At 47.0% G+C, this 23976-nt stretch overlaps 1 protein-coding gene across 3 annotated transcripts in view; it reads left to right on the top strand.

Annotated features, from left to right (window-relative positions):
• BCAR1 (BCAR1 scaffold protein, Cas family member) overlaps nucleotides 1-23976 on the top strand; it is a 153088-nt gene that overhangs the window by 103528 nt on the left and 25584 nt on the right. For all 3 annotated transcript variants that reach the window (XM_063945748.1, XM_063945747.1, XM_063945749.1), the window contains 3 exons: nucleotides 14383-14544; nucleotides 16045-16167; nucleotides 18754-19974. In XM_063945748.1, the coding sequence (XP_063801818.1) occupies nucleotides 14383-14544; nucleotides 16045-16167; nucleotides 18754-19974 (1506 nt within the window). The remainder of the gene's footprint in view (nucleotides 1-14382; nucleotides 14545-16044; nucleotides 16168-18753; nucleotides 19975-23976) is intronic.

Here is a 23976-nt window from a genome sequence, read left to right as displayed (position 1 = left end):
TTGAGGGTTAGGTTTAGGCTGTGGAGTTGAGGGTTAGGTTTAGGCTTTGTGTGGGGGGTTTAGGTTTAGGCTGTGGGGTTGAGGGTTAGGTTTAGGCTGTGGTGTTGAGGGTTAGGTTTAGGCTGTGTGTGGGGGGTTTAGGTTTAGACTGGGGTTGAGGGTTAGGTTTAGGCTGTGTGTGGGGGGTTTCGGTTTAGGCTGTGGGGTTGAGGGTTAGGTTTAGGCTGTGTGTGGGCGGTTTCGGTTTAGGCTGTGGGGTTGAGGGTTAGGTTTAGGCTGTGTGTGGGGGGTTTAGGTTTAGGCTGTGGGGTTGAGGGTTAGGTTTAGGCTGTGTGTGGGTGGTTTAGGTTTAGGCTGTGGGGTTTAGGGTTATGTTTAAACTGCAGGAAGGGAGGGTTAGGGGGAAGGAGAGGATTAGGTTTAGCTGCCTCCTGCACCCCTGTCGGCATTTAAAACAGTTGGGATGCCAAGGTCGGTATTATGACCACCGCCATCCCGACTGGCAGGATCCCGTAGAGGTCATTTACAGAATGTCCTGGTAATATTCCCTGTAAATGTCTGTAGTTAGAACACTGGGGAACATACAGTACATACAATGAAACATTTACCATGACTTCACACTACTAACTGTCCTGTATAATGTCATTTGTTCTTTGTTTAGTAACGCGTGTCACATCAGCTGTAGTGATACCAGGTGTAATGCTTACCTGTTTGGTCATTTTTATTACTACAGGTTGAGTATCCCTTATCCAAAATGCTTGGGACCAGAAGTATTTTGGATATGGGATTTTTCCGTATTTTGGAATAATTGCATACCATAATGAGATATCATGGTGATGGGACCCAAGTCTAAGCACAGAATGCATTTATGTTTCATATACACCTTATACACACAGCCTGAAGGTCATTTTAGCCAATATTTTTAATAACTTTGTGTATTAAACAAAGTGTGTGTACATTGAGCCATCAGAAAACAAAGGTTTCACTATCTCACTCTCACTCAAAAAATGCCGTATTTCGGAATATTTGGATATGGGATACTCAACCTGTATATAGTCATAGGTTTCCCTCGTGTAAAGCAGTAGCACATCCGCCATGGTGACTACTGTTGAGGGTTTAGCTGTAACAAAAAGAAACCTAATTTCCACCCATCCTTCCCATCAGCCTTTCAGTCTTTTGGGGGACAACTCAATAGCGAGCAATGTGCGGCTGCACTCATCATCCGGAATTATGGAAGCACCTGCGCAACGTCACGGATTTCACTGGGATTCTGGTGGTTGTGAGTTTCTGTCAGAAACCATCGGAACGGTGGCACTTTGCGGTCATGGCTTGGAATTGATGACTGATGACTGGCAGAAGGCAGAGTACAGGGAGGGAATTAGGGGCGGGGGGTACCATGTCACAGTATATGAAAGGAAAAGTACCCCAGTACGTCTGCTGTTTTGGAACCTCGGCAGCTGCTAAGTAAAAACAAAACACCTTCAAATATATATTAGAATTACTGGTATTCTCGATTGGAGTAAGATATACTGAAATCCGGGGGGATAAAATCACTGTAAGTGGAAACACTGGAGATAAAATATTTTTTATTCCTGTGTGCAATTACATTTATGCGCATATACCATAATATAAGGAGCAAAAGTATACAGGTATGTGCAATCAGTGTGGGGTCTATAGTTATATATTTGTGGCTATCAGATATAAGGCCACCCCGCCGCATACTGTAGTTCACCAGGACTCCTGTAAAAACACTCACAATGGAATTAATAGCTTGGGAGCTTTGTGCAGCCCCGAGTGCTGCCAGCTGAGACACAGCATTTGGGACAGAGATTCAGGATCTTGCGTCAGGAATTTTCCAGGCGGCTTCTCTCTCTGGAGGTATGCTGGGCCCTTGCCCCGAGACTGTATTTTTGGAACGTCGATTGCCAGCGCAGCATTAAACGTCAAGCTCAGCTTGTGCAGGCAGAACTCAAACCACAGGCTCCATTCCAAGAACACAGCTTAACCCCTCTTCACGCTCCTTAAACAATGTGCTGTCCTGTGCCTCACTGAATAGGTTAATGGGCCATGCGGAACCACTAAAGACAGGCCAAGCTTTCCCCTACTGAGGGAGGCAGATATTAGGAACACTAAATGGGTTATGTCTGCAGGTTTCGGAGCCATGTTCATGGTAAATAGGCAAATCCTTACACCCTGGCAGGTGAGGGGTATTAGTGACCACCCCCTTCCCCAGCACACGCACACAGTGGAAAATCCCAGTTTACTCTTCACAGACAGACAATAAGTTATAAGGAGGCAGCGGCACTGGTTTCCTCAGCTTGTGCATACACATGCAGCCACCTCCCTAACCTTTGTTACGTTAGTGATGACAGGGTTATATAGAGCAAAGGAAACATTTCTTTGCCAAGCCGCTCCTTCATTTCTGTGAAAGGCCTAGATCACATTCAGTATATTGGAACAAAGAAATGTCCAGAGGTTACTAGCCTCTGTGTCACTGCCCAAACATTCATCCCCGTCGTCGCCGTCTTCTTCTTACACAACTTTTTTTATTTTTTATTTGTGCAATAACTTGTTTCCTAAAAGTGTAATAATAATATGTGTCATCTGTATATAAATAACAGTAATGTCATTGAAAGCAAGACAGGATTGACAACTGAGCCATGGATACCTGTTAAAGTTGGGAAGTAGCTATGATTTATTTTTAAGGATAGGACCTAATTTGAGACCATCTCCCACTGTCAATAGTGTTCTCGTTCCCACACACAACGGGGGCAGCTATTTTGTGGAATTAATTAGTAAATTGTGGCAGTGTAGACTATACCCTTACTAGGATCTAGGTACAATATCCACACAGTGGTGGCAGCCATTTTGTGGGATGAATTAGTAAGTCATAATAGTGTAGCCAGGTACATAGTGGGCCGATATTGTCCCGAAATGACCTTTTTGGGCCGATTTAGAACAGCATATCGCTGAGTTGTATGCCCAATAAGCGGGTGCCCGTAGCAACATCTCCAGGCTGGACCTGACACGCAGCCAACCAGCCGATAGCACTAGCGACTGAGGCATGTGTAATGAAGGAAGGAGCGATATGTCACTCCGACCTTCATTACATTGTTCAATGTGTATCCAGGAGCAGAGGGTGACATATAGGCTGGGGACACATCGCGCCAGTGTGTACCCAGGTTAAGACACGGCAGTGTGGCCTCTCCACATACTAGTATCTAGGTACACACAGCTAAGGAAGCCATTTTGTGTTATGAACAAATACATAACAAGGCAGCAACTTCACATTACCAAGGCAAAGAAATCGATCACACACAGTGTTGTGTGCATGTAAATATATATTGAAAATACGCATACATACAGTCTGTCAATCAATTCACTAGGAACTAGGGAAACCACTGTGCTACGTGATCACCCTTATTTTACTTTACAAGAAGGGATACAGACCAGATAATATCATTCACCTGTTTATTGGCTATTATAGGGCATTATGTACTAAGGGGGTAATTCAGATCTGATCGGGCGATCAGATCTGAACTATCTGAACTGTACATGTGTGTGAGCCACACTGCACCGGCACGACGGATGGCTGCTACGGGGATCGGCGCCCTGCGACGGAATGGTGCGAAGGATCCGGTCGCATGTGTGTTCGCAAGGAGATTGACAGGAAGAAGGCGTTTGTGGGTGGCAACTGACCGTTTTCCAGGAGTGTCCGGAAAAACGCAGGCGGGCTCAGGCGTTTTGAGGGAGGGTGTCTGACGTCAGCTCCGGCCCCCATCAGGAGGATTTAATCGCAGCGGCTGAGTAAGTCCCGGGCTGCGCAGAGACGGCACACACTGATTTTTGTGCAGCTCTGCTAACGAAGCGATCGCACACTTGCACAGCGATTTCCCCCTCTCCCTGTAGGCGGTGACTATCTGATCGCAGGGCAGCCAAAAACGCGGCCCAGCGATCAGGTCTGAATTACCCCCTGAGCCTTGAAGAGAGATACAATGGAGAGAGATAAAGGGGACTATTTACTAAGCCTTGGAGAAAGACAAAATGCAGAAGCATACAGTACCAGCCAATCAGCTCCTGTCATTTTTCTAGCACAGCCTGTAACATGGCAGTTAGGAGCTGATTGGCTGGTACTGTATCTCTCTTCACTTTATCTCTCTCCCCAAGGCTTAGTACATAGACCCCTTCGATGTATTAGTCTTGTGTTCATAATTTGCAGAAACACACACACTATTGTTGTATATCCCCACCTCTGGCACTATGGCTATGAAGTGTGTGTGTGTGTGTGTGTGTGGGGGGGGGGGGGGTGGACTGCTAACTCTGAATATAACAAGTGGTGCTACTGTGCTGAGACTTGTAGTGCCACACACACTCTAAGCACATAGGGGGACATTTACTAAGCAGTGATAAGAGCAGAGAAGTGAGCCAGTGGAGAAGTTGCCCATGGCAACCAATCAGCACTGAAGTAACATCTATAATTTGCATACTATAAAATGATACAGAGCAGCTGATTGGTTGATGGGGAAACTTCTCCACTGGCTCACTTCTCCGCTCTTATCACTGCTTAGTAAATGTTCCCCCTAAGAACACTAGTAATCAGAACAATTATAATAAACTCTGCCATTTAAGATGGAATAAAATTGAGGTTCTTAGCGTAATGGCCCTCATTCCGAGTTGTTCGCTCGGTAATTTTCTTCGCATCGCAGCGATTTTTCGCTAATTGCGCATGCGCAATGTTCGCACTGCGACTGCGCCAAGTAAATTTGCTAAGAAGTTTGGTATTTTACTCACGGCATTACAAAGTTTTTTCTTCGTTCTGCTGATCGTAGTGTGATTGACAGGAAGTGGGTGTTTCTGGGCGGAAACTGGCCGTTTTATGGGAGTGTGTGAAAAAACGCTGCAGTTTCTGGAAAAAACGCGGGAGTGGCTGAAGAAACGGGGGAGTGTCTGGGCGAACGCTGGGTGTGTTTGTGACGTCAAACCAGGAACGAAACTGACTGAACTGATCGCAGTGGCAGAGTAAGTCTGGAGCTACTCAGAAACTGCTAAGAACTGTCTATTCGCAATATTGCGAATACTTCGTTCGCAATTCTGCTAAGCTAAGATACACTCCCATAGGGCGGCGGCTTAGCGTGTGTACTGCTGCGAAAAGCGGCTAGCGAGTGAACAACTCGGAATGAGGGCCCATGTGTGGACAGAAATATGGGCCTAGCTACCTTGACTAGGCCCTAGCTACCTTGACTAGCCCCCCCCTTTTCTACTTATTCCTCCTCCCACTTTCAGCCCTGGCTCCTTCCATTTTCAGGTCATGACCTCACAACAAAGCTTGGTCTTAAAACAAAAACATTCCCATATTTTTTTTTTTTTTTTAAAAAGGTGTTTAAGCTGTGTATTTCCATCAGCACAATCGGATCGTTATACACCCCAGCACGCAGGCAGCGCATTGCTTACATATAATCACAATCACACTGTGGCAACTCACTACTGATCACTACTCAACATCAGAAAACACATTTGTCAATAACAATGTAAGTAGGTGACCCAAGGACCCCAGGATTAGGCAGTGGCCACACAGGTAACCCCGCAGGTGGGCACTGTAAAGTGCCAGGGTCGCAGTCAAGGACGCTCAACACTGCACGCCGGTGACCCGCGGCCACTGCAGCAGATCAGGTTATGTACCGGGCAATGATCCTGTGGAGGTGCTGAAAGCGGGAATCAGGCATCGGAGGGAGCAGTCCGCACATATAATGCCAGTGCCACAAGTACCTCCTGCACTGCCCAGTCAGGACAGTTACTTTCTCTGCGGCCGCCACTGAGAGCGCAGCCTGGAAGTCTACTCTGTACTCTGCGGTGTGCTGCAGCCGCATCTTCTTAGGCAAAAGCGCAATGCGCAGCATGTGGCTTCACAAGGCTCCCTCACAGTGCACACTCCCATGTAAAAATAAACGGTGCGACAGACAGTGGGTGTGGCCGCGACTATATTACAGGGGGCGTTCGCTTGGATCCGCCATTGGCCCTGCATTGCCTAAATATATACAGCGCGGTCACATCCAGCGGACTATTGGTGGAATTCTTGATGGTGCGCCCACACTGCAATTGCGCGGTGGGCAAGGCACCATCCGCACACACGTAGTTACAGCCCTGGTTGTAATGTAATCAAAGGTGCAACTGTTTATGCTTGAGCCATGTCACACGAGCTTCTTGCTCCTGACACCCATCCTTCAGCATTACAAGAAATGACCTACAGGAAATGGCGCTGTCAGTGCTTCCTGCTGGTGTCATTTCCTGTGGGCAAACACATACGGATGGAACTGTGTATGATTCTATCCTGGGTTAGGTTCTGTGTAACCGTTCTACTGCAGAGAGCTAAATACCGCTATCGCTAAGAAAATGTAAAATAGTGACATGGATATATGTAGATTGGGGTTGGGGCATCCAATAAGAGACATATGATTGTAGCAGACGGGTATATGAAATATGGTGATTCACTGTAACCAATTTCCTGTCTCAGGGCTGAATTCAGACCTGATCGCAGCAGCAAATTTGTTCTCTAACGGACAAAACCATGTGCACTGCAGGTGGGGCAGATGTAACATGTGCAGAGAGAGTTAGATTTGGGTGGGGTGTTTTCAAACTGAAATCTAAATTGCAGTGTAAAAATAAAGCAGCCAGTTTTTACCCTGCACAGAAGCAATATAACCCACCCAAATCTAACTCTCTCTGCGCATGTTATACCTGCCCCACCTGCATTGCACATGGTTTTGCTCATTAGAAAACAAATTTGCTGCTGCGATCAGGTCTGAATTAGGCCACCAGTTTGCAAAAGAACCAGCGCCACAATCTTCTACATTTGCCCAATTTATTTAAATATTTAGGCCAGTGATTATTCTGATGGTATTCCAAGACACCTTTAGTAGCATGTGATTGGATGTGAGCCGGGGAGTATGTCACATGACAGGGACTTCCAGCCAATCATATTGCATACTCACAGCAATTTAGTGTGATAAATCAATATTATTGATAATGGGCCTAATTCATGTTTGTAAGTAAAGTAAAAAAGCAAACAACTGAGCAAAATCATGTGCACTGCAGGTGAGGCAGATGTAACATGTGCAGAGAGAGTTAGATTTGGATGGGGTGTGTTCAAACTAAAATACAGCATACAGATTGTTGTCTTTTTTTCTTCTTTTATTTTAAGATCAATTGAAATAATATATCACGTGACTATAAAGTTCTTTGTTCTTACTATGCAGTAAATTAATAAAGTTTTAACAAGAATTCAAAATGATGACACGGCATAAAAAAATTGGGGCGATTCAGTTAGCTACTTGGCCGGGTAGTGACCTTGCACAAATCTCTATGAGGTGGGAGGATTTTTAACCAACACATCACACGTAAATACACCCAGCGAGGCTATCACCCAACCTCGTGGCTTATTCAGTCTAAAATGTCATAAAGAACAATATACACTATTTAGCTGTACGTGACTACAATAAAACACAGGTTCTCAAACTCAGTCCCCTGGACCCCAAGCAGTGCATGTTTTCTAGATCTCTTCACAGAATCGCAAGTGACATAATTAGCTCCATCTGTGGATCTATTAAAATGTGCTGGGTGACCTGGAAAACGTGCGAGTTAGTAATGAGTTTGAGAACTTTTTTCCGCAACAGCGTCAACGTATTTATGCAAACGTCATGATCGACTCGGTGCACCAAGACACTCACTGGTGGCAGCGCTATTCCGTTGCAGAGCATACTAAGACACACTATTGTTGCACCATCGGTCGCAACATCATAGATTGCAACTACCCTGTGTGCAATTTTGCCGTCTGAACACGGCAACTGTGTCTTTGGGCGCAGTCACTGACAGCGACGCTACCACGTCCCCCGTTTTACCTCCCTGAATTGCCCGCCACAGCTGCATCTCTCTGGGAGCAGTTTTGATCAGCGTCTTAGAGCGTCAGCCATCAGGACGCATATGCTGACTGGAAATATCGGCCGAGTGCGTGGGGCATCGACCTGCGCCTCTTTAATCAGACCCACGGGGTGTGTAGGTGCCAAAATCTCCTCTCTGTATCGCCATATAAGACTTTTACTGTCACCTCTTCTGCTTGTCTGTAACTCAGGAGCATTTGGGGACAGCGGAAACAGATTACTTGGCCAGACAGTAATGTGTACATAGTCTCAGAGCATAAGATTAAAGTCAGTAGCTGTAATATATCAGACATTCCCACTTGTGTGCAGCTGTAATTACGTTGTGTCACTGCGTCAGCGTGGAGTGCTGCAATGGCACGTTATTGATGGCTATAATCACTGTAACTTCCTGTGTCATTAGAGGCGTCTCTAATAGCAACAGGACAACTTCCTGCGCAGTAATGTCTTACTACTGATGGCATCTGCTGATGCTCGGTGCTATTAATTACTATTAATACTGGCATACAGAGTACATTACAAAGGCATGCAGATACATACTATTAGGCGTGCGTAATTAGTTCCGATTACATTTCGGAGCTAATGAATTCGCCCCACTCGTATTCATTTCGGGCCGTTTTCGGCAGTTTTGAAGGCATTTTTCGACAATGCCTTTTCACCTTGTTTTATTAAGTGAAAAGGAATTGGCGAAAAATGCCTCAAAATCAGCGAAAATGGCCCGCATTTTCAACGGAGAACAAGTGGATTTGTTGATCCACGTGTTTTCCGCCCCTGTCACAATTTTTCGCCTAGGAGAAAATATTGCATAGGGCGAATCTCCATTCGCCCGAAAAATAGCGGAAAAGCTCAGTTTTTCAACTAGGCAAAAAAAAACGGAGCTAATTGCATACGCCCCTATGACTTTCAGACATATTAATGGCTGTGTCCTCTAGTACATGCAGTTCAGAGGCACATATGTCTAATTTACTGTGCCTGTAATAATATATCAGTGGCGTCGCTAGGGGGGGGCTGCTCCAGGGTGTCACACGCCGAGGGGTGGCAACAAGGTGCCGACTCCTTCTCAGTGACAGGAGCCGGGTGCAGCACTGTAACATTACCTGCAGCACAGTGTAGGAGCCGACACTGCAGACAGACAACCTCCGGGTGCAGCACAGCATCTTCGGGACCCCCGGAGTGGCGAAAACAGGGGTAGGGCTGTGAGGTCATGCCCCCTTTTAGCGGCACGCATAAGGTGTTCACCCATACGACTTGGTGTAGTGACACCCAATGCTGGTGAACAGTGTCGGACTGGGACATGAAGGGCCCACCGGGGGAATGCAGTGATAGGGGTCCATACTTAGGGGAGTGGCCAGCCTACAAAGGGGGTGTGGCCAGCCGCCACAGAGTCTTGAAATACACAATAGTCTAGTGCAGTGTAATGCAACATATCTATTATGTATAATGCAAGTGCACAGTCTGGAACCTGATCCCCAGAGGAAGGAGTGGGCCCTCAGGCAGTGGGACCTACCGGTGGTTTCCCTGGCACCCCTGTGGGCCAGTCCGACTCTGCTGGTGAATACTTTTTGCACGCCTCTAAATGGGTGCGTATCCTCACGCCCGACCCCAGTTTTCGTCTGTGCGGGGTTCCTAGAGGTGCTGGACTGCACCTGGAGACTGTCTGTCGCTGTGTATTTCACCTACTAAAGATAGAATCAGGGCTAGTTTAGCATTAGGCGCAGTAAGCCCGTGTTGGGGGGGCAGAGGTCAATACGCGTCTCCGCTCCTGTACAACATAAATGTCAGAATTAGTTTTCAGAAAACTGAGATAAAACGAAAAGTCGGGTGAAAAAAAAATTCACACTTTAGCCAAAATCTGGGACAGAAAAAAAAGGAATTTAATTATGCTGCGGTCAATATAGACACGTTAGCACATTTACAGTATTTCCAAGATTAAAATAAATCTTCCAAGTCCTGGGATTTTCTTGGGAAATGAGCTGCAATGACAACACCCCCCCCCCCTTCTCTGCAGCCTCTAGTCCTGGGGGGGCTTCCTCACCGTTTTCCTTCTGTTCCCCGGCTGTGGTGTAAGTTTAGCAGCCCAGTAGATGTTTTCCTGCACTATATGGATGAGTGACTGTCCAGCACCCCTGCTCAGATCTGAGAGTGATAATAACCTCCTAATAATAACACATTGACGCGTGGTATTGATTCAGGAGCCTGTTCTGCATGTAGAAAAGCAGATGCGTGCCCCTGTATTCTCCTGTGTGGTCCTGGCGCTGGAGATGCGTAAGCTTTGGCGTGGATGAATGCATTACATACAGTACTGCAGCGCCGAATGGCTGTCAGTGTAATTAGATGTGTTTGCTATGGTAACCCCAGGGCAGCTAGTATGAATCTCAGGCTACTTAGCAAATCACTGTGCCTGGCTCCGGTGACCTCATAATCATATTGTATAAGAGAATCGTCCCCCTGACATAGTGGTGATCCGCAGGATTCCTCTGGTAATAGGCGGCACAGAGCGACACACTGGTGACCTGCTGCACCCGGTCAGCTTTATTCACACTATAAATATTTTATGGTGCCTTTTCCCATAACAGTATGGAGAAGCTTTGTGTAGACAGCAAGCGGCCATGTTACTGCCTGTAGATGGTAATTGGACCCCTAGCAGTATTTCTATATTAAGGTTATGGCTGAAATAAAGGCCTTCCTTTCTCTGAGCCAGGACAGTATAATGCTGCGTGGTGGTGTGCAGCAGTATCACACTGACAATAGTACATAACCAGCGGATCAGCTCACACTGCAGTGTCAGACTGTTCCCTTATCTAATAGTTTCAGTGACTCAGCGAATAGGTCGACGCCTGATGGGCAGCAGTCAAAATGTCGACAGAGTCCAAAGGTTGACGTGTTCATTAGGTCGACATGTAAATGGCCTGCACAAAAAAGGTTGACGCATGGTTTTTCGGGATTTTTAGGGTTAGAGATTATGCTTAGAGTGAGGTTTAGGGTTAGGCACTTGGGGGACTGGTAGGATGCAGAAGGGGGCAGTTAGGGTTAAGCACCATGGGGAGGGTTAGGATGCAGAAGGGGGCAGTTAGGGTTAGGCTCTATGGGGTGAGTTAGGGTTAGGGTTAGGCACCAGGGTTACGGTTAGGCACCAGGAGGAGGGTTAGGGTTAGGCACTTAGGGGAGGTTTAGGCTACAGAAGGGGCAGTTAGGGTTAAGATGCAGAAGGGGCGGTTAGTGTTAGGCACCAGGAGGAGGGTTAGGGTTAGGCACTTGGGGGACAGTTAGGATTAGGATGCAGAAGGGGTGGTTAGGGTTAGGCACCAGGAGGAGGGTTAGGCACCAAGAGGAGGGTTAGGCACCAGGAGGAGGGTTAGGCACCAGGAGGAGGGTTAGGCACCAGGAGGAGGGCTAGGCACCAGGAGGAGGGTTAGGCACCAGGAGGAGGGTTAGGCACTTGGGGGACAGTTAGGGTTAGGCTGCAGAAGGGGTGGTTAGGGATAGGCACCATGGTTAGGGTTAGGCACCAGGAGGAGGGTTAGGGTTAGGCTACCGAATGGGCGCTTAGGGTTAGGCACCAAGGGGAGGGTTAGGATGCAGAAGGAGGCATTTAGGGTTAGGCACTTGGGGGAGGGTTAGGCTACCGAAGGGGCGTTTAGGGTTAGGCACCAGGAGGAGAGTTAGGGTTAGGACTTGGGGGACAGTTAGGGTTAGGCTACAGAAGGGGGGTTAGGGTTAGGCACCAGGGTTAGGCACTAGGAGGAGGGTTAGGCTACAGAAGGGGTGGTTAGGGTTAGGCACTAGGAGGAGGGTTAGGGTTAGGCTACAGAAGGGGCGGTTAGGGTTAGGCACCAGGGTTAGGGTTAGGCACCAGGAGGAGGGTTAGGGTTAGGCTACAGAATGGGCGATTAGGGCTAGGCACCAGGGTTAGGGTTAGGCACCAGGAGGAGAGTTAGGGTTAGGACTTGGGGGACAGTTAGGGTTAGGCTACAGAAGGGGGGTTAGGGTTAGGCACCAGGGTTAGGCACTAGGAGGAGGGTTAGGGTTAGGCACTAGGAGGAGGGTTAGGGTTAGGCTACAGAAGGGGTGGTTAGGGTTAGGCACTAGGAGGAGGGTTAGGGTTAGACTACAGAAGGGGCGGTTAGGGTTAGGCACCAGGAGGAGGGTTAGGGTTAGGCTACAGAATGGGCGATTAGGGCTAGGCACCAGGGTTAGGGTTAGGCACCAGGAGGAGGGTTAGGCACCAGGAGGAGGGTTAGGGTTAGGCACCAGGAGGAGGGTTATGGTTAGGCACCAGGAGGAGGGTTAGGGTTAGGCTGCAGAAGGGGCGGTTAGGGTTAGGCACCAGGGTTAGGGTTAGGCACCAGGAGGAGGGTTAGGGTTAGGCACCAGGAGGAGGGTTAGGGTTAGGAGACAGAATGGGTGATTAGGGCTAGGCACCAGGAGGGGGGTTAGAGTTAGGCACTTGGGGGGTGGTTAGGGTTAGGCACTCGGGGAAGTGTTAGGGTTAGGATTGGTGGGGGGGATGTATCAACATTTTCTGTGTCAACATTCTTACCCTGTCGACCTATTGACTGTCGTCTCTCTGGTGTCTGGTATTGACTGTCTGTATATACTGTTAATCTTTTAATCCACACCCAAGAGACGCATGCAGATCTTAACAGTTTTGTGTTTTTTTTAACAAAAAAAAACCAACCTATTGAGCGCTGTATTGACATTTCCTGTGCTAAGGTTCTCTGTTATCAGCCACTGTGGCTAATGGAAGCCAGGATGGCTGCAGTGTTCTTCAGAGGGGTTTCTGACAGGAAGTGTTGTGTGCGTAGGAAAGTGTCTCCCCTCACCATCACACCTCTGTCTCATATCTAATATCTTCAGCTCTGATAAGCTCCTTCATCCGTAACAGATGCATGTAGTGCTGTATGATAGATAGATAGATAGATAGATAGATAGATAGATAGATAGATAGATAGATAGATAGATCCTTTCGGAGATTGGGACGGATTGTTCATATGCAGAATCCGGTGACCGCTATCTGTTAGCAGCTTGGGTCTGTGGCAAGCTGCAGGCTCTGTATTTTATCATAGATTGTAAAGTCAAGAAACACACATATATATATATATATATATATATATATATATTGATACATTGTAAAGAAAAGTGTATTTCTGCAGGTGCTTATCTTATCTTGCATGATGTCAGCACTATTATAATTATTCAAGTTAAGAGCTGGATTAACGTTAGGGCACCCGGGGGGCACTGTGGCATAATGTGACCTGGGGTTCCTGTGTGGCATAATGTGACCTGGGGTTCCTGTGTGGCATAATGTGACCTGGGATTCCTGTGTGGCATAATGTGACCTGGGGTTCCTGTGTGGCATAATGTGACCTGGGATTCCTGTGTGGCATAATGGGAACTCGGGGCACTACAGTGTGTATAACTTATTTGTGGTGCTGGGAGTATTTCCACATTATACTTTTCAATACCATCGCCAGCATATTATATTGATCATTATTTTGGGAGGGCCCCCATACACCTTGATCTGGCCCTGCTCAAGTTGGTGGTCATTGCCTGCTGCCATAAATCCATGAAAGGCTATCACACACTGTTAATCATATCCTTAATTACATTCTTTAATAAATACGCACTTGTTCTCTGTTAGTCTCAATAAAAACGTAAAATAAGTCTAATGCCGCAGAAACATCTCTTTGTAGGAAAAACTATTAGCTAAAACACGCACGCATAGAGGCATAGAGGCTTTAATACATTCCCAGGTAACCACCTGAGCGGTGCATTGCAAATACCCAGTCACAAGTGGGGTGCAAGTACTGAAGACCAACATCATCATCATCACCACTGCCATGACCCCCAGCAAATAATATGGTGTTCTAATACGTATATGCATCTAGTTGGCATTTCCCATGTGCTTAAACACGTCTAGGTTAGAAAGTCTCCTCCCTCCCCCGTCCTGCCTCTCCAGACAGAAGCGGTCACCTGTGCCAAAATCACATATACCTGCATAGGTACATAGGCATCATGCATCCGGTTGCTGTGCGCGCGTAGGGTGATTTCACATGACAAACCTTAGGCCAAGGCGCAAAGTGCTCACTCTCGCCATAATGTCTGCTGCCTAGGCTGCAGAAGGCTTGCTGATCCCACCAGCACAGGCTGAGGCTGCAAGACTGATTTAAGCCCATACAAAACACCCATTTAGCTCTTTCATATATAATTACAATTATATATAAAGACTTAATATAAGTGCATTCATTCTTAGTCTACTGTTACTGTAAGATGCTGCATTGTAATTTGTCTCCATCTAGTGGTAGCTGATGAAATTGCAGTATGACATTAGCACTATTTAGACCTTAAAGTATCTGTACTTGAATTTAAATTGTGTATTGGTATAAACAATATAAAATATGCAAATACCTCCCAGAGTGACATAGAATTATACTTTTTCTGTTTTGCACAGGTTGTTCTTCCCACACGGAAGGGGCAGTCCTATGTGTACGAGTCCCCAAAGCCAGAGCATCAGGATGAGTACGACATTCCCAGACACCTCCTTCCTGCAGGACAACAGCAGGAGATCTATGATGTCCCCACCAGGTGTTTAGTGAACAGCTACAGCCCGGAGGTTAGTGTGCTACGATGCTAAAGCTCTGTATACACCGATGGTATCATGGGATCATCACATGCTCTCATATATGTAAACTCCTGTTACTACATTCATCAGCTAACAAAGGGGGTCATTCCGAGTTGATCGCTAGCTGCCGTTGTTCGGAGCGCAGCGACCAGGCTAAAAATCGGCATTTCTGCGCATGCGTATGCACCGCAATGCGCAGGCGCGTTGTACGGGTACAATGAGCAGCGAAGATTCCAGTCGCACGGCCGAACGCAGGAAGATTGACATGAAGTGGGCGTTTCTGGGTGTCAACTGACCGTTTTCAAGGAGTGCTTAGAAAAACGCAGGCGTGGCAGAAAAAAACGCAGGCGTGGCTGGGCGTTCGCTGGGCGGGTGTGTGACGTCAAAAGCCGTCCCGCCGTCGTTAGAATCAACGCACACGAAGAGTAACTACAGGGCTGGTCTTGTTTTGCACAAAAAGATTTTGCAGGCGCTCTGCTGCACAGGCGTTCGCACTTCTGCACAGCGAAAATACACTCCCAGTGGGCGGCGACAATGCGTTTGCACGGCTGCTAAAAACTGCTAGCGAGCGATCAACTCGGAATGACCACATACATTCTGTGAACGCCTATAAGGGATTTACTTAGTGAACTGACGAAGTTCTGGGATATTTGAAGCAGGATTTTAAGCAGTGATATTTTTTAAAGTAAGATAGGCGTGATTCAGAGCTGGACGTTACCCGATTCAGCGGCAAAAGGCCAATGTTTTCTTTTCTGCGCTTGCGCCAGAGCGGCGACGAGGGTGCTGTGGTTCCTGTCGCAGTGTGGCGTTAGCCGCGGCCTGATTGAGAGACGGAAAGCATTTGGGGGCAGGAACTGGGCACGTTTGTAAAAACCGAGGCCTGTCGGCGCCGTTTATAGGGGCGTACCAAAGTCAGCGATTATGTCCTCAAAAATGGTCACTGGCCTCGGCAGCTGAGGTGGGGGGGGGGGGGACATTCTGAGAAACCTTCGGGTGCGATTGTTGCGACTTTGTCTTTGGACACAGGCAGCAGATTGGAGAAGCCGGGAGTGGGGGGGTCGGTTCTTGCAGCATTTGCGTTAATTCTCAGGCCCGCTGCGACTACAGACGCAGCACCCGTCCCTCTTGCGTCCTTCTATAAATAAGGCCCTTAGTTTGGGACATATCTATTTTTCCGGCGTTTTGCTTTTACAAAAAAAAAAAATGGCCTCTTAAAATCCTGCCACAAAAATGGCTTACAGGACAAATAGAAGCTCATTTGTAAACCCCATAGTGTCATTACACCACTGATGTGAAAGATCCTCAAGGGGGCGCTCTCCGTTCCATTGGTAACACACTACCACAGCTTCTCTCTTTTGTTACACGAGTACTGATGTCACCCACAGGAATAATAAGTAGTACTCTAAGCTTCACCCTCTGGGAGTGCCACGTCTGGGGTTAATGACGTGGCTTGGCTTTTTTTGAACGTAACTCATTTCTGGCCTCCCACAGGTGTATGACATTCCACCGATGGCGGGAAAGGGCCCTGTCAGCAGAGAGCAAACCCAGGAGATTTATGACATCCCTCCCAGTGTGGAGAAGATTCTCCAGGACCAGTTGCAGTCCCACTTAATGGTAAGTAAGGGTACGGCCAACCGTGCCCGCAGCCTCACTCACACATGCCTGCCAGCCATCAGTCTGTCCTGATTAAAGTCATTAGAACTTCTAAGTGTATTGTGAAGAATTTGTCTCGCTCTTTAGAATGGGTTGCTGGTTTTCCTGTACCGTCAGACCTGGCTCCCATTCCTCTGTCATGTTACTGCAGTGCCATTTAATATTAGGGTGTGCCACTAGCAGAGTCCTTGCCGTACTCCAGAACGATAATACGATATAAACCGAATTTCCTTTTATAAAGGGGTAACATACTTTGTTAAGCCTTACTCTGACTTTCCACCTGGCAATCTAACATTGATTTCTGCCTCTCATGTGTAGCTCAGCTGCAGGTTCCTCCATCTGCAAGATTGCAAAATAGTGGGGTACTGAAAAAAAAACCCCGCTGCCCTGAAATACTGCGCAAAAACAGATTGGCTGAAAACTGGTGGACAGAAAAGGACTATGGGCCTAATTCAGACCTGATCGCAACAGCAAACTTTTTCTCTAATGGGCAAAACCGTTTGCACTGCAGGGGAGGCAGATGTAACATGTGCAGAGAGAGTTAGAGTTGGGTGGGGTGTGTTCAAACTGAAATCTAAATTGCAGTGTAAAAATAAAGCAGCCGGTATTTACCCTGCACAGAAACAAAATAACCCACCCAAATCTAACTCTCTCTGCACATGTTACATCTGCCTCACCTGCAGTGCACATGGGGCCTAATTCAGACCTGATCGCTAGCACTAATGGGGGCCTAATTCAGACCTGATCGATTTTTGCACTGCTGCGATCAGATAGTCGCCGCCTACGGGGGAGGGTATTTTAGCTGTGCAAGTGTGCGATCGCATGTGTAGCAGAGCTGTACAAACAGATCTTGTGCAGTCTCTGCGCAGCTCTGGACTTACTCAGCCGCTGCGATCACATCAGCCTGTTCAGGACCGGAATTGACATCAGACACCCGCCCTGCAAACGCTTGGACACGCCTGCGTTTTTCCAACCACTCCCTGAAAACGGTCAGTTGCCACCCACGAACGCCCTCTTGCTGTCAATATCCTTGCCTTCGCCCATGCGAATGGATTCTTTGCACAAACCCATCGCTGAGCGGCCATCCGCTTTGTACCCGTGCGACGCGCCTGCGCATTGCGGTGCATACGCAGTTTAGACCTGATCGTCCGCTGTGCGAAAACCGCAGCCTAGCAATCAGGTCTGAATTACCCCCATAATCCGGCAACAAGTCCAGGTAATGGAATATAACACATAAATGAAATAAAATGTTCTTCTGCTGGTGAAGGGGATCTGTGATTCCAGGTAAGCCTTCTGATTAAACACCGAGCCTTTGTATTGGTGCTCCATTATATATTCCCGGGATGACATACAATAGATTTATCAGTGCCGTGCGTCATCCCACCAGCAGCGTCCTCTGTTTACTGATTTCATTAGGTAAATGTGCTGCAATTATTCATTGCTTCCACAGCCGATCCCTCACAGAGTCATTGTCTGCAGAGTTTAATCTCCGCATTATATGCATCGGCACCACAACTAATATCTCACTCAGGGGATGAGCAGTCGGAGACGGCTTCTGATCCTGGGTCAGATTACACGTCTGTGCCGCCAGCAAGGCAGAGAGACTAGTAATTACACTAATTCATGGCCCCCCCAATTGCACACTTGTTGAGTTGCATCTACACATGTTAAAAGATATGGTTAAAATTGGAGATTATGGATGTAATTGATTATAATCTGACAGCGAGAACCTCGTCATCATTATCATCATGTCAGTATCCATTAGGAAATGTTTTATTACTTATGTACTAACATTCCGCTATCATGGTTATAATATTGGGGTATCCCCTCTGTTGTGAACGTCACGTTCTTCCCTCCTTTATTCAGGCAGATCTCCATCTGTTGTAACAGGACAGTGAGTTATTAAAGGTTGCTTCTGATTGGATCTTATGCAGTGGCGCAGTACCATCCAGACACTGTGGCCTTGTATGTAATTTTAGGGAGCAACTGGAGATCACAGATGTTTTTTTTTGTGCCAGAGAAGGGACTTCACCATCTGATAGACACAGGAGAAAGTATTAAAAAGTATTTAATCATGTACATCCTCTCTACTATACTTATATTACCCTATACTGATATAGTGATAACACTTACTGTAATTATGTTATCACTCAGAGTAGATGTAGTCTAAGGTGGCAAGGTCTTTTACATGGTCACGTTAGTCCTTATGTATATACACCTGGGATATTTTGTCCCGTATCTACTCAAAGATTATGTTGTACTTCGTTGTGAGTTGACAGCTAAGTAGATCGTCACTTCAGTGTTTATTAGGAATAATCATCTAATTAAACCTGATGTGAACTAAGGATTATAAAGTCAAGTTTGTATCAGTATTTCAGATTGTCATTATTTTAAATCCCAACAGCAATTTTTAAGTAATTAATATGTGAAGTTTTAAATTACCTGAAAACTGGTGATCTCTTCATTTCTTGAGATTCTAGTTCTTCCCAGATAATCTTCATTTGTAGCATTAATTGCTATCATGACACTGTCCCTTTATTCCTTCAGATCTACGATATTCCGCCTTCCGTAAGTAAAGATGTGCCGGACGGTCCTTTTAGAGAAGAAACCTATGACTTCCCACCTGCTTTCTCAAATCAGAAGATGCAGGTTGCTCCTCAGGCTTCCACTCACCTCCATGACCCAGAGCCCTACATCCCTGAAGATATCTACGATATTCCTCCTGCTGCTGTTAAGGGCAATGACTCTGCATTTTCCCAAGAGATATATGATGTTCCCCCTAGTTTAAGGAAGCCGGCTGGACAGAATTTCCATGATGTTTATGATGTTCCGAGAGAGTTCCATACAGGAAAAGCATCATTGGAGACCGATGCAGATTATATATATGACGTCCCTCCTCAGGTGGACAGGGAGGTCAAAATTGTAGATGAATTGGTGGGCAATTTCAAGAGGCTGTCTGCCTCCAGCACCGGTAGCACCAGGAGCAACATCTCAACCTCTTCGCTTGACACTATCCCAGTGAAAGAATCGTCAGTCCTCCCACCAAAAACAGCAGGGAAGGAGCTGAATCTAGATTTAGAGGCAGCCATGGAGCTGCTGGTAAAACTACAGCATGGGGTCAATAGCTCCATCTCCTACCTAATGTCCTTCATCAGTAGCACCTGGAGAAGTCCAGATCAAATCGAAGCCAATGTGCAGAGTATCCAGGCTGCAGTTGATGGAGTAAAAAGCACCGTCAAGGATTTGTTGGAATTTGCCAAAGGAGCAGTGGTAAACTCGGCACAAGCGTCTGACCGGACTCTTCATGCCAAGTTAAGCAAACAGCTACAGAAGATGGAGGATGTCTACCAGCAACTGCTTAAGCACAGTCAGGCGCTGGACAGCTGTAACTGGGCCTTGAATGTACTGGTAAATAACAAACAGGGATCTTCAGATGACCTTGATTGCTTTGTGATGTATTCGAGAGGGATACCAGATGACACCAAGCAGTTATCTTCCTTTCTACATGGAAACGCCTCTTTACTCTTTAAAAGGACAAACAAGCAGCTTTCTTTGGGAGATTCCCAGTCTGGACAGGAGAGTAGCAATCACTTGGCTAACAACAACAATAATTTGTCTGTTGGTCAAACAGGGCACACGGAAAAAGCTAGTATACAGTCAAGACCTCTGCCATCTCCACCGAAATTCATTGCGGAAGAATCTCCTGACGGGCAGTATGAAAACAATGAGAGTGGCTGGATGGAAGATTATGACTATGTCCATTTACAGGTGAGTGTGGTGGTCAATTGTCCTCATAAAGATATTGAGATGGGTTTTTTTTAACATGGTGCTATGCTGTTAGCAGGTGTCTACTGTTACCAGGATGAACAGAAAAGCCTTATTACCAATTTCTTTTTTATATCTGTAAATGGCTTATTTGAGAAGACTGACGTTCTCTTCCATATTTACTTATTGGACACACTATGATATCTACCTTTCTAATTAAACACCTGTGCAGAATTCTTCTAGCCGTAGAGCAGAGTTGGTGGAACTCTAGAGTGAAGGAGGCAGAGAGGTGGTGGAACTCTAAAGTGAAGGAGGCAGGGAGGTGGTGGAACTCTAGAGTGAAGGAGGCAGGGAGGTGGGGGAACTCTAAAGTGAAGGAGGCAGAGAGGTGGTGGAACTCAAAAGTGAAGGAGGCAGAGAGGTGATGGAACTTTAAAGTGAAGGAGGCAGGGAGGTGGTGGAACTCTAAAGTGAAGGAGGCAGAGCGGTGGTGGAAAGCGAAGGAGGCAGAGACTTGGTGAAAAGTGTAGGAGCCAGAGACTTGGTGAAACTTTAGAGTGAAGGAGGCATGGAGATGGTGGAAGTCTTGAATGAAGTAGGCAGAGAGTTGATGAAACTGTAGAGTGATGGAGGCTGAGAGGGGTGGAACTCTAGAGTCAGATAAATGTTCTTATCTAGAAAATAAGAATAAATAATCTTTAATTTGAACAGGTGGTCTGGAGATTACCTTTAAACTCATTTTCTAAATCAGATGCTATGGATATATGATCCATATACCCAGTGGGCCTGATTTTGAGTCGTACACAGCAGCGTCCTTGTGTGCGTCTTTTGCCACTCAGACGTCTGCTACCTTATGAATATGCTGCTACAAGCCCTTCGCCTATGTACAGACATATATCTAAATGTGCAAGAAACATTGAAACGGAATTTGATGGCAGATAAGAACCACTTGGCCCATCTATGTAAACACACACACACACTAGGGTTCATTTTTTGGGAGCTAGTTAACCTACCAGTATATTCTTAGATTCTTGGAGGAAACCGTAGCACCCGGAGGAAACCCACGCAAGCACGGGGAGAATATAAAAACTCCACACAGTTAGGGCCTTGGTGGGAATCAAACCCATGACCTTATTGCTGTGAGGCAGTAATGCTAACCGTTACACCATCTGCGCTGGAAGGACTGAGACGCCCACTTTGTCCAATACAGCTTAGTGCCTCTTTAGGCGCCTCCATTTTTTTGCACCATGGAAACTTTCACCAGACCTTTGCTAAGCGCAGATTTTCCTCCAATATGAGCGATTAAGCGTCTGTGTACCCAGTCACCTCAGCCACACTCCCATTACATGGACTGTCACCGTGCTTGTGAATAGCCGCCACCCCGCAACGCCCCAATAAATTTTCAGTACATAACTGTGTACATCTGAGTTCACTGCTGCGGCTCTGTATGAACACATCAGAGACGCATGCACGGTACACTGCGTCCAATATCGATAGAGCGCCTGACTCAGAATCAGCACCATTGTGTTTCTGAGTCGTACAAATAAGGCAACAAATTACAAAATCTCCGCTATTTATTTAAATTGTCTATTTTTATTCTAGAATATTTGAAATATGTATATTTTAGAAGGGACAGATTACAAGATTCCATTCCCTCAGGGGAGCAGGACAGGAAGTACAAATAGAGATTCCATCCCCTCAGGGGAGCAGGACAGGAAGTACAAATAGAGATTCCATCCCCTCAGGGTAGCAGGACAGGAAGTACAAATAGAGATTCCATCCCCTCAGGGTAGCAGGACAGGAAGTACAAATAGAGATTCCATCCTCTCAGGGTAGCAGGACAGGAAGCACAAATAGAGATTCCATCCCCTCAGGGTAGCAGGACAGGAAGTACAAATAGAGATTCCATCCCCTCAGGGGAGCAGGACAGGAAGTACAAATAGAGATTCCATCCCTTTAGGGTAGCGTCTAGATCTTCGTGCAGAGGACCTTTCCCATAACCCCCTGGGTCCATGTCCCAATCTATTTGGAATAGAAAAGTGTGGCGAGCGGAGCGAGACACCGAGCCCGATGCGTGGCGAGCGAAGCGAGCCCGTGAGGGTCCAATGCTGCATAGAAAAAAAAATACCCCAAACGAATGGAGAATGAAGAAAACATTTAGGAGCTGTAAGGGCGGAAGTTGTCTCCTGCCCACTCGTTTTGTCACGTCCAGGTCCTTAGCACAAAGGCAACATAGACACAACCATCCCTTTAGGGTAGCAGGACAGGAAGCACAGTTCCCTTTGTGTAGTTCTGACTGATCCTGAATGAGTCAGAAAGTGCCACAGAGCAGTGGGATTAGATTACCACTCGGAAAACACTGAGAACCTCTGACACAGTAACAGTGCCTTATGCCTGTAAGGTCTCTGGAACCGCGAAGTACAAGTAAATTTCTATAAAGCCAAAAACTTCAGTCGTTACTTTTTTCTCTTCACAATTAGGCTACAACAGCTTCCGCTGGTAGTGACAGAACTGTCACATATCGGGGGGTATGGATAAAGTAGCTCTGAACTATTACCCTGTTTTCTCTGACGTCCTAGTGGATGCTGGGAACTCCGTAAGGACCATGGGGAATAGCGGCTCCGCAGGAGACTGTGCACAAAAGTAAAGCTTTAGGACTACCTGGTGTGCACTGGCTCCTCCCCCTATGACCCTCCTCCAAGCCTCAGTTAGATTTTTGTGCCCGGCCGAGAAGGGTGCACACTAGGGGCTCTCCTGAGCTTCTTAGTGAAAGTTTAGTTTTAGGTTTTTTATTTTCAGTGAGACCTGCTGGCAACAGGCTCACTGCATCGAGGGACTAAGGGGAGAAGAAGCGAACTCACCTGCGTGCAGAGTGGATTGGGCTTCTTAGGCTACTGGACACCATTAGCTCCAGAGGGACCGAACACAGGCCCAGCCTCGGAGTCCGGTCCCAGAGCCGCGCCGCCGGCCCCCTTACAGAGCCAGAAGCAAGAAGAGGTCCGGAAAATCGGCGGCAGAAGACATCCTGTCTTCACCAAGGTAGCGCACAGCACTGCAGCTGTGCGCCATTGCTCCTCAGCACACTTCGGTCACTGAGGGTGCAGGGCGCTAGGGGGGGGCGCCCTGAGCAGCAATAAAAACACCTTGGCTGGCGAAAATACATCACATATAGCCCCCAGGGCTATATGGATGAATTTTAACCCCTGCCAGATTCCACAGAAAAACGTGAGAAAAGGCCGCCGAGAAGGGGGCGGAGCCTATCTCCTCAGCACACTGGCGCCATTTTCTCTCACAGCTCCGATGGAGGGAAGCTCCCTGGCTCTCCCCTGCAGTTACTACACTACAGAAAGGGGTTAAAAAAGAGAGGGGGGCACTAATTAGGCGCAGTATAACAATACAGCAGCTATAAGGGGAAAAACACTTATATAAGGTTATCCCTGTATATATATAGCGCTCTGGTGTGTGCTGGCATACTCTTCCTCTGTCTCCCCAAAGGGCTAGTGGGGTCCTGTCCTCTATCAGAGCATTCCCTGTGTGTGTGCTGTGTGTCGGTACGTTGTGTCGACATGTATGAGGAGGAAAATGATGTGGAGGCGGAGAAATTGCCTGTAACAGAGATGTCACCCCTTAGGGAGTCGACACCTGAGTGGATGAGCTTATGGAAGGAAAATGTGACAGTGTCAGCTCTTTACAAAAGATTGATGACATGAGACAGCCGGCGACTCAGCCTGTGCCTGTCCAGGGGTCTCAAAAGCCATCAGGGGCTCTAAAACGCCCGTTACCGCAGATGGCAGATACAGACGCCGACACGGATACTGACTCCAGTGTCGACGATTAAGAGACGAATGTGACTTCCAGTAGGGCCACACGTTACATGATTGAGGCTATGGAAAATGTTTTTACACTTTTCTGATAATACCAGTACCACTATGTTGGGTGAGAAAAAACTGCCTGTAGTTTTTCCTGCATCTGAGGAATTAAATGAAGTGTGTGATGATGCGTGGG

This window comes from Pseudophryne corroboree, chromosome 11 (assembly GCF_028390025.1).
Source record: "Pseudophryne corroboree isolate aPseCor3 chromosome 11, aPseCor3.hap2, whole genome shotgun sequence".
Taxonomy (NCBI): Eukaryota; Metazoa; Chordata; class Amphibia; order Anura; family Myobatrachidae; genus Pseudophryne; species Pseudophryne corroboree.
Note: the sequence above shows the minus strand (reverse complement) of the source record. Positions and strands in the feature narration are given on the sequence as shown.